General features: G+C 41.0%; 1 protein-coding gene across 1 annotated transcript in view; it reads right to left on the reverse strand.

Moving 5' to 3' along the window:
* Positions 1 to 11,575, reverse strand: part of cntn6 (contactin 6) — a 33,969-nt gene extending 22,394 nt beyond the window's left edge. The window contains exons 1-7 of the mRNA XM_028405896.1: positions 11,509 to 11,575; positions 6,035 to 6,158; positions 5,659 to 5,834; positions 4,102 to 4,197; positions 1,417 to 1,620; positions 908 to 1,010; positions 619 to 803 (exon numbers count right to left, since the gene is read on the reverse strand). Coding sequence (XP_028261697.1) covers positions 619 to 803; positions 908 to 1,010; positions 1,417 to 1,620; positions 4,102 to 4,197; positions 5,659 to 5,834; positions 6,035 to 6,158; positions 11,509 to 11,575 — 955 coding nt within the window. The remainder of the gene's footprint in view (positions 1 to 618; positions 804 to 907; positions 1,011 to 1,416; positions 1,621 to 4,101; positions 4,198 to 5,658; positions 5,835 to 6,034; positions 6,159 to 11,508) is intronic.
* Positions 11,576 to 11,809: the final 234 nt, after the last annotated feature.

Raw genomic sequence — 11,809 nt, forward strand, 5'->3', positions numbered from 1 at the left:
GAATTTCAGCAGATGTAAGATTTTGGACTGTGACTATATTTAAATGCTGGTTAAAATTATTTATTTCCCTTTATTCCCGTCTTTGACTTTTCACCTTGGACTTATTTATTTCTCCATTTTAAAATGTTTTCCAATGTATTGTTATTCCTCCTTTAATGCCTCCTCTTATTGACTGCATTCTGTGAAGCACCTTGAATAGTATTTATGCACAGACTGCGCCACAAAACAAACAAACAAAATGTGCCTGGCCTCACTTGTTGTTTAACAGCCATTTCAAAGCTCAGTGTTTAGTATGGCTGATGTCAAACTAAGTTTCTAAGAATCCAAACAGCACATAAACAAAGGGCTAATATGGTTACCACAAATGATGGTGAGCAGGAACAGGCGAGAGACTAACTCATCTCTGCTTATGGAATGAATCTCTACTGTTGACAGCTTTGAGTTTGACAGTCAGTTCCTTTTGATTGTTCAGAGGTGGTGTAAAGTAATCATAAAACAGCAAAGATTATAACTTTAGGCAGAACAAATAGTGCTTTAATCCAGTAACCGCTAATAATAACATAATCAAAAACATGATCAACACAATTTAAAAACAGTAAGTAAAATGTTCTTTCTTACTGAGGAATATAAGTTGTCCTTGGGCAACATTTCTTCCTCGGCTGTTTTCGGCTACACACTCATACATGCCGGCATCCTCTGGGCGAAAATATGGAATTTCCAGAACTCCACTGGAGTGGTTGATTTTAATCTTGCCAGGGAGTGGATTTCCATCAGCTCTTCTCCATGAGATGGAAGGCACAGGGCTGCAGAGGTCACACACACAAAAGGTCATGCTGACCACAAGCACTGCTGTCTTTCTTGCTGCTTCAGAAATCTGACAATGCGTCATGTTGTGTCTGTGACTTACTTTCCTAAGGCAAAGCATTCTAGCTTCACTGATGATCCTTTGGAGACATGAAGGGTGTCGGGAAACTGCACCTCGATCTTTGGCTCAAATTCGCCCATCACTACTGCATGAAGGATAAGAGGAAGTCACACAAGTCAAAAACAAGGATGTGCGGCATCGGTGCTTCGCAGTGGATGTAAGAGCACAACATATACAACAGCCCATGGCTGAGTGGAAGGATGAGTTTGGATTACATATCTGGCTCAGCTGGAATCTTAAGTGGTACACATAAATGGTCCTGATGCGGTTTAGTATGGGTGGCAAGGTCTGTGGCAAGCTGTGTGTGTGCCTGCATGCAGATTTCTTGTGAAGATGAAAAGTATTGGAACAGTGAAAAAAACAATTGGAAGTAAAAGCAAAAACATTGCCATGCTCTAGACAAGCGATTCATCTCCCAGGCTTACCTTCCCTCTGACAGCACGTGCCAGTTCAGTGCACAAGATAAACACCAGGTGGGTCAGACTGCTTACCGTCCCTCCGCACGACCACAGGGGTTGGTGAGCTGAACACTGTATTGTTGGTCATCATGTTTCGCACGGCACATGTGTAGTTCCCAGCATCTGAGGCTTCAACTTTGGCTATGTACAAGTTGCCTGTCCTCTGGGAGATGAAGCGACGAGCATCCTGTTGCAGGAAGCTGCGCTGTCCGTTGAAGACCCATGAATATTTGATCTCTGAAAAAAGGAACGTGGTGTGAATTGTAGATATTGAGGCATAAAAATGATACACTTCCTGTAATGACAGTAAGTACAATAATACATATACAAATACATTAGAGATATTTTGTCTCTCTTCAAAAAAAAAAGTTACAAGATGATTACTAAGGAAAAGTCTGTTCATTTCCATTGTGTTTTGCTGTGTGAGATGCAAACAACTTTGAGTAAGATATTGTCTTTGTTGCAATTAACCAGCACACGCTATTGTTCAATGATCACAACTGTGCACTTTTCAGACATCTGACATGGCTCTACTCAAAGCAATGTCATGAAAATATTCTCAAAATGTTGACAAAATATTCCTCAAAATATTCCAGGTAATACAGGCAAATTCTCAGCTCACTGAAAAGCCATTATCACTTATTAATAGTGCAATAATTATGCCTAATAGGGCCTTCATCTAACTAGTAGGTCAGAAGGTATGTGGTCATCTATTCTGATGAGTGATAAATAGAAAAAACACACCTTTTGTGTCACTGTGACACTGTACAGGTAGATAAACAGTCAACAAACAAACAGCGGAGGAAGGTGGTCCTATACACAAGGGCCAGTGGTTTTGAGAAATTATTTCACATTCTTGTAACTGAAAGTATATATATAGTATCAAGTACAAAGATTTATGTCTTCAATAGCACAGAATTGAACTGGGACAGAGCGGCACAGAGAGGTTAGGGAAGCTGGGAAAAATGTAAGATCAAGGATGCATCGACACACAAAGAAAATAATGTATCCTCTTCATTTTGAACTGGATCACTGTGTTGTTCAGCTGTTGTCACGGGGGGTTCTGGTACAAGAATGCAGGGTCAATCTGTATAAAAGCTGAACCTGCTACTAAAAATGTTATGGTGATGTAATGCAACAGCAGGCAATCTAACATGTGGAGTGTGTGATTTTTTAAATGGTTAGTTTGACAGTGTTGATTTGTTGATCCAGTGAGATTCAGTAAGATTAGGAAACATAAAGAATGATCCTATCTTATCTTTTGAGTATTTGAAGACTTTGCAGCAGATGTTGCAGATACAATGCACATTTTATTACTTTACTATGGTATATATTACCATAGTAGAATTATTGGTGCCACACATTATGTTAACTCACTCAAAATAGAGGATGTAAAGGAATGATGAGATAGACAGTGTAAAAGTGTGAAACACACAAAAGAAGGTAGAGAGACAGAGAGAGAGACAGAGACAGATGTCTGCAGGGACTACAGAATGAACTTAGCTATTAGTGCAGCCCCCCTGTATCAGACACATGACATTCTGCAGTCAGCCCTTTTGACTGGGCAGACAAGTAAAAGTCCCACTCGCTTCCTTGAGGGAAAACAGTGAATTAAAATCATTACAAGGAAAGTCAGGGCAGAGACTGACAGACCTTTCATGATTAGGGACTATCAGAGACTGGGTCTGTTTAAGAGCTGCAGTCTCACAGCAACAGAGGACTTGCAGGCACATAATCTCATGTCCTCTGACAGAGTTTAACTCTCACTGCGGCTCCTTTTAGGCCACTTACCTATTGATTGCCCTGAAAGGCTTTAGATGATTCCTCTTTTAATAAGCTGCATCACGGTATTCCTCAAGTGGTGCAGCAACAAGCATTAAAGAAGCTCTGACATAATTTCAACCTTGCAGATGTAAAAAGAAAGAGCATTTTGCACCATTTTTCAATTTTAAAACACCTCTAGCTAGCATTATCATGTAGTGCAAATCCCATCAAATGTGTGTCTGTGCTCCGTTTAAGAGGAAAAATAAAGAGATTGAGGATTTTAAATAGAGGGAGGGAAAGCTGGAGGGCAAATTGCTAAAGTGTGGAATCCCACGTGGCCGCAGGATTCAGCTGGAAACAGAGTGCAGAAAGGCTGGTATGCTGGCGTGAAATTGTGCTGGTGGGCACCGAATGGCTGCAGGAGTGCGGACCACTTTGAGGGTCTGCTAATCAGCAGCACACAGACACATGAGCCGACTCACAGCTGTGCCATGGGATAAACGCTCCCGTGGCCCTAGCAGCCACCAGCAGCCTATATTACCCAACAGATAACCTGCCCACATCCAGGCAAAGAAAAAAAAATATGACAGTTAGGGGAAGTGGAGCACTGGAGACTTTATAGATGGCAGCATGGTCACAGATCATATGGGCGAGAAATGTGAGCTCAAGGTTAAGAAGTGTGAGGCTATGAACTATAGATGTGAAGGCATGGGTCTGGGCAGGAGCTGTGGCTGATCATGAAAAAGTTCCCTGGCTGACAGATAAGGAGAAGTGAGTGGAAAACAGTGTGTCAGAGTTCAGCAAAAGATGGGAAGGTATAAAAACAAAAAGAGACACAGCAGCGTTACAGGGAGATAATAAGCAACACAGTGAGGAACAATGAAGGTTGCTGAGGTAAGCGGGAGTGTGAAACTACAGCAGACAATGCAGAGGAGTCAGGACAGAGTGCCGTACCTCCGTAATGGGGTGGAGGGCCGCAGAGCAGAACCACGGCTTGACCCTCTCTCACCGACACCGTGTTCCTTGACTTCCTGGTGAAGTTCTGCAGAACTGTTGAATATAAAATAAATAACCGAAACTTTTCAGTGTTTGACAGCTGTAATAACTTTTGACTTAAAGGTGACATGCAAGAAAGAGCATTTCATTTCCCTTTACATCGCTTACAAGTCAAGGCCAAACATTCGCCTGTTAATATCACAAGAGACAACCAAAACGCCCCCCTACCCACGGAGCTTTTGAGATTACTCTCACCTTTAATTAACTGCTGCTGTGCTGCATGAGAGAATAAACAGTGGGATGACATATCAATCCCAAAGTCTTAGAAATATCACCCAGTCCCAGGTGGGATCGAGCAAATATCAGCAGTGGTCAAATCAGAGCTCAACTGATTAAACCCCCCCCCCATCAAGGCCCTCTTTCCTTTGTGTTTTTCACTGCTGCTACAGGCTACTGTAGTGCAGAGTGAACCGATGCTCAGACCACCTTCTACTTGTTTGTTAGTGGTTGCTAAAAATGTACAGATGTAGAATCATAATAATGTGCCACAGGTAGCCACAGTAACACTTCAGTCAAACCTTAATCACCAAGCTGATCCAGGGCTGGCAGAAAACCTACAGTTCCTAAAATGGCCACTAAAATCTAAAGGGAGTGATGCTCCAAAGACCTGCATGTTAAAGTGTTCAAATTTACAGCAGTACAAAACAGATTATAACTCTAAATACAATAATTTGGAACATATTGATAAATGCCCTGCTTCATGTGAAATAAGATCACTGTTTATTCCATTTAAAGTTTTTTTGTGCAGCATATAACAAACACCTAAATGTTTACAGTCTAAATGTCAATAAATGTATTTATGGAACATAAGTAAAACAACCACACATGCTGCATGTTACAGTTCAGCACAAGAGGGAATCTGTATGTACCCTCACAGAGTATGTTTTGCCTGGAAACTAACACCAGTATCACACTTATTTTTTAATGACACAATACATGCAAATTAACAGGTTTAATCCGAACTGGTTGTGAGGATGAATAAAGCATATAGGTAAATCCTAGGCAAACCCTAACAGTGGGCTTATGTCCGCAGTAAAAAGGGGGATATGAACATTTATTCATGGGTCAAATGGCTCTGCAGTACATATGCAAATAAGGTGGACAAGCCAATTTTTCTGCCTCTGTTCTGGTGCACCTTCATTGTTAACTTCAGTAATTCTCAGCTTCAAGTTCCATCTGTCTCTATTCAACCAGTGCTGCAGTCTGTTTGAATGAAGTAAAACATATTAACAGAGAACTACATGGTTACTGGTTAGACTATGTAGCATGACCTATTTATGCAACAGAGGTTAGCTATGAACTCACATTGTGCTGTTTTCCTGTTGCACTGCTGGTCTGAGAAAAAAATGGCCCAATTTCCACTATTTTCTGACACTTTAAAGCCCAATTAAACACTTAACACCACAATAGATCAGAGGGGAGAAAGCACATTGTCACAGTCGAGAAACTACTCACATGCAAACTGGACTTTTGCCTCCCTGCTGACAACGGTCCCAAATGTGTTGGTGGCAATGCACTGATACACCCCTCCATGATTGATGACATGAGGGTTGTTGATCAACAGGTTCCCCTCTACAAGGCTGTAGTTTGGATCGGAATCTGTGTTTATTTCTTTCCCATCCACTTTCCACCTGTAGACACAGTCATGTTTACAGTTTTTTTTGCTGAGGGGTCAGTGGACTGCTATGCTGTTACTAAGTGCTTTAATGGATAGTAGCAGAAAACATCCCTCAAGGATACACATGGTTTAAATACTCTCCTAATTGTGGTTTGCATCACTGTAGCTGCACATGCTGTTTACTTTGTAGAAAATAGCAGTCAAAACACTTACCTATAGTGTGGTGGAGGGTTTCCCTTAGTTTTGCAGTTAATAAACACCTGCTTATCACCAGTGCTCATTGGGAAGATACTGTCACTGGGCTCCTGGGTGAAGACAGGACCATGACGTGTGTTCTCTGTGTAAAAAAAAAAAAAGCGGCGCAGGGAAAGTGACAGTGACTTAACGCAAAAAGAAATGACTCAGCGCTCTGTAAACTAAGCTGCCAAAACCTCTCCTTGAGCAGATTCTACATTTAATAAACCCTCTTGTGTTCATGTCACGAGGCAGATAATACATTATTATGAGAGAGCAATTAACAAAAGATAACCCTGTAGCGCAGTGGCTAACTGGCATATTCTATGCAGTGAAGCTGTCGTATAGTTTCTTGCTCCCACATGATTTTGTTTCAGTGAACACAGACTTTCCATGAACATGGTTAAAAATCAGATAAATATATATTCTCTCAATACAAAAGAAGCAAATATGTTGTCCATGTATTTGTACATGTATGAGCCAATTACTAAGACATGAGAATTATTAGGAATTGCAAATGTTATATCTGGGCATGAATAAATGAATGAAACAGGCTGTTACGGCCCCCGAGGTCCGTAGGAGAGAGAGTGACGTTCTCCCTGAGTCTGTGTGTGTATGTGGGAGGCTATTCTGTGAATGGGACGGACTCGATATATAGATTGCCACACCCCCCCCGCAGCTTCTTCAGGAGTGGCTCGTGAAAGTGCCCGCACCAATGGGAATTCGTCTCGTCAAGACAGAGATGACGTAAAAGGCCCACGCCGACTGAAATTCTCTGGGAGAGACTGTGTGATGGTGCACACCTGTGTGGCTTCAGTTCTTCCCCGCGCTACAAATTATATTGTAGCATCCTTGTGTTTTGAGAGAGATTTTTCTCTGTGACTACAACTTATAACGACTGTGTGTAGTGTATGAAAATTTGGTTTTTCTGTCGTTGTCGGTTTGTGTGTGCTGTTCCTCCCGTGTGTGTGTGTGTGTTTCGCTCTGAGTAGATTTAATTTCATTGTTTGATCTGTTTGTTTTTTCGCTCCTCGAGTAGGTTTTTTAGTCATTTGTTGTCTAGTGTTTTTTTTTCGCTCTTAGAGTAGTTTTCCGTTGTTTGTTTGATTCTACTGTAGTAGTAGTAATAGTGACTTTTGATTTCTATTTATTCCTCGTTGTTTCGCTATTCCCCAGCAGGGTTCCTGCTTGTATTTTATTTTTCAAATTATTGTTCTCATTTTATTTAATGGTTGTCAGGTTTTGTTGAAAACCTGTGTGCTTCGTTTGTAGTTTAAAACTAACAGTAAAGAAATAGACATTTGAGTTTGGCCTTCCATTGCTTTATTTTATCTTTATTCTAATGTTTACGTCCTTCCTCAACCCCTAGAGAGCTGGGGACGTAACACAGGCTGCTACTTCAGCGTCCAGACCTACTACTTACTTGTTACACGTTTATAAATTATCACTCAAAGGTTGGCACCTAATTTTAATTAACATACACTTGCAATTTGCAATTCAAAGCAAAATCTCTTATACTGACATTATTTTCTGTGGATCTCCAACAACTGGTCCATCCATTCCATTAGCTACACCCAGGGTTACTTAGGAGCTAGAGCCAATTCTGGCTGACACACATTAGGCAAGAGGTGGAGTTCACCCTGAACAGGTCAGGGCTAGCACAGAGAGACATTAACACCCACTCTCACAGCTACAGCACATTTACATTAACCGGATAAACCAAACAGGAATATCATTACTTTGTGTGGTGGAAGCAGCTGTAGAAGACTCATGCAGACTCAGCTGGTTGGCACGTTTGAAGCCCAAGGTGTGGCAAATTGTATTGGATGGGTACAGTTTAGAAAAGCACACCTATATATATGTGACATCTAAATTTCCAATGCACATCAAGAGCTAAAACCAGGTCGAGAAACTCTGAGTAGACCGCTGTTATACAACTGTGTGAAGGAACAGGTCAGTGTCTAAAAGCTTATAGTTTTCCAGGTGCATGTGGCTGTCTGAAGATTGTTGAAGGGCGTTCAAAGGACTTTCGAAAGCTCTCCCTGGTAAAATAAGACAAAAACTACTGTATATGTGCAGAACCCTAAGCACTATGCTGTGTGAAGACCGGGCATGGCTCAGCACCTGGAAATAGCATTCCTCCAGTGAGGTACGGAACAGGAAATATGATCAGAATCCAGGAAGAGTCCTTACATAAAATATGAGACTTACCCAAGAGTGCTTCAACAGTAATGAATGAAGCAACTTTAGCTTTTATAAATGAGATATTTCAGTTTTGGTGTTTAACACAATGAACATTTTATGTTGATGAAGATTCTCATCCAGGTCATTTACATTCAAAGGTGATGAAGAGGTTCATCTGGACTGGTAGAGTTTTCTTGAAGATGTTTCGCTGCTCATTCAAGCAGCTTCATCAGTTCTAACTGTTTGGTGGGGAAAGATGGTTTATATGTGGTTGCAGACCTCAGTGGGTGGGTCTTAGTGAAACTCACAAACAATAGTTCTAAATGTCTCCCTGTGTTGGTCTGACTGACTGTGTGTGTCTAATGACTGGCTATGTTAGGTTTTGTATAGAGGTTATTTTAATTGCACAGAAAGAAAGGTAAGTCCAAAAGTCAGTTTAAATTATTTGAAGCTGAGTAGATAGGTTGTGTGGCTGACAGCTTTTTGCTTAAGGAGCGAACATGGAAGGAGCGATATCCTGAAGGGCAGAGCACAGGAGAAAAAAGTAACTGATCCATAAAAGCACACTAGAAAAACTGCGACACTAGGAGCACAGTGGCGAGAGAGTTACCACAAATGGCAGACAATCCAGCGTAAAACCAGAGCCACACTAAGGCATATAACCAGTGGGGAATGAGGCCCAGGTGTGCCAGCCGCCAGCCAGGAAACCATGCCCAGCCACTCTCCATCCCACCAGGAGGCAAAGCACGCAAAGTCACAAGCAGGAGGCCAAAGAACAGGCTAATGACTATGAGACTACAGGGTGGGTGGTGGTAGGACAGGTAGACAAACCTTTGTTCAATCGGGAGGACACCAGGGACAATGATCTGGCCTTTATGGACTGTACAGTCAACATTGAGGAGGACAAAGCCTCAACATGGAGGTGTACAGGAAACCCACACACACGGACCAGTACCTCCTGTTTGAAACGTCTTCAAGAGAACTCTACAAGTCTAGTTGCCTTGCTTCAACCCTTTGAATGTAAACATCTTAATTTGCCATTATGAATAATTGAGTGTGATTGATGGGCAGCAATATACACTTTAAGTGTGAAAGTGAAAGGATGTGAAGATGCATTCTCACGCCAAGAGTTTTTAGAAAGATTGACAATTATCCCAGCAGGATAAATGAGTTACATTGTATTTCAGGATAACTTAGTTATCAATAGTTAGTAGCAATAATGAGAGCGGTGCCTTACTCTGGTTATAATCGAATTAGTAGGGTGCCTGTAAAGCGCTGTTCATGTGTCTATGTGCATGTTGTTTGAGCATCCGTGTCTGCTCTGTCAGGCTTGTTGTTTTGGTTTGCCTCAGCCAAACTATCAATACACAGGAGTAATTAACTGATGTTGCACTAATTACTCCCGTGAAAACGTTTCTTCAATAGATGTGTGCTCGCACACAGACACACACTGGCGCCTGCTCTCCCATTTCCTCTGATACCTTGTGTCACACCCCAAGCTGCACAGCAGTGTTGCTGTTGAAAATGTGTTCATTTTTCTTTTTGTGAACTTGAGAGGATGAGATGCTTTTTTATACATATCTATGCGTCTCTAACCTTGACTAGGACAGAGAGTGTTCCCTCCCACATCATCACCATCATCATCCTAATGAGAGTGGGAGTCTTTGCCTCAGGTAAGGGCCTTGTTTCCCCGGCCTCTGAGGGAGGTGCTTCATTTTTTTACCCTGGTTGCAGTGTCCTTTAAATTAAACAAATTAATGAACCTTTAATAGCTGGGCTATTTCACCTGGGACATAATCGGGTGGTTTGTGTGTGTGTGTGTGCTTCAGAACAAGCCCGCCCTGTAAACACATCAACTGGATGGACCAATAGCACACATAGCATCATAACAGGCACATATACAAACTAGACTTAATTAGGTTTCATGGGAATGCATGCAAATGTGAGCAGTATATGTATATACATGCAGCATGCACTACATTTTCTGTGTTTGCAGACTGCATGATACACCCCAGTGAAAATGCTGACTTGAGATGCTAAATCAATGGAAATGGAACCATAAATAACAATACAATAGACCTTGCTCCATACGCTGTATAAATTTAAATGTATTTGTTTTATTACTTGTTAACGGTTGGCTTGAGTTGAGTACACAGTAAATCCCTCAAAATGTGAGTGCCGACGTCAAACCTCCAGGCTGCACACAGGTTACTGCATCCACACAGAAAGTGAGAGCTCTTAGGGAGATGTTATTGCATTAGCTGTAACCGATGCAGGTATTAAATAAAAAAAATAAAATAAAACTGGTGGCTAACGTAAGACTGCTTTTGTCTTTATGGGGAGAGGGCATTTTGGCATAAAGAACACAAAATAAATAAGTGTTAAGAGACTTTTATCAGTGCATGGTCACATTCAGAGTCAGCAGCTGGATGTAAAGTTAGAATATTGCATAGTAAAACATGAAGTTATTACAAAGAAAGAGAGACAGTCTTCTATATGTTAGTAAATGTAACTGTAACAGTGAGTCACACTGAGTCTGAGGTGCTCTGAACAGAAAGCACTAGCTGCAGTTAATAAAACCTTTAATACAGTCATTTGTAGCAGTGACGTGAGGCAGGTGGCTTAATCTTCCTGGTCACTGATTACTGGTTGTCAGATTTTGGGTGTTTACGGGCTGATCCATTTTTCAAGATTGTCAGATGTTATACACCATGTATTGCAGAGACCCACAGAACAGGAACAAAAGATCCTGCAGTCGCACTTTCTCTTATCATTCAATTATAAAACTGGCTGTGGCATCGGTATAGACGTGCTTCTGATCCATGCATTATTTTGTTAAACTGTGTGACCTTTGACACTTTGATGATATCACTACCATAAATTTGCACAGTTCTTCCCATTTAATAATCTCTGCTGTGGATGAGAAGGTTTATATAAATATCATAAATATATAATATAAATGTATAGTTTATATTTGTGTGCTCCTTAAAACACAATCTATGTATCCAGAATTATGTGAATAAAACTAAACTAATACTGTAAAGATGAAAAAGAGTTATAATGCTATATTTTTTATTTTAGAAATTAATTTAAAAAAAGGAAAAAAACCTGCCCCATTAGTGAGATCTTTTTAAACATTATGATCCTTTCCGAAGCTGCTATCATTCCCTTTGAAATTAAATTATAACCTACACTGAAACTGGGGAAGAGGCCAACCTTCCCTGAGAGAGATGTATGCATATCAGGTGTGTCATGAAAGAGGACTTGACTTGGGATCTCACCAGAAAGGCACTCTTTGAGTGACAGAAGGATTAACAGTTCCCATGGCAACAACATCTTCATTTTCCAAGGTCAAAGATTCTCCTTCTTCCCATCCAGTTGCCAGAGAGTGGAGAATATTTTCCTGGGCAAATTCTCCTCTGTTTGGCTCTGGAAGAAAAAAAAAAGAGAGCAAATGAGATGAGGAGATGCAGTCGACATCAAGCCTTCTGGGAGAAAAATAAAAAAAAAGAAGAAGAAGCTGAAACTTGTGGAAAATCGGTGAGCCATTAATAATTCATTCGACCAAAT

Source organism: Parambassis ranga, chromosome 5, assembly GCF_900634625.1.
Source record: "Parambassis ranga chromosome 5, fParRan2.1, whole genome shotgun sequence".
In the NCBI taxonomy this organism is placed as follows: domain Eukaryota; kingdom Metazoa; phylum Chordata; class Actinopteri; family Ambassidae; genus Parambassis; species Parambassis ranga.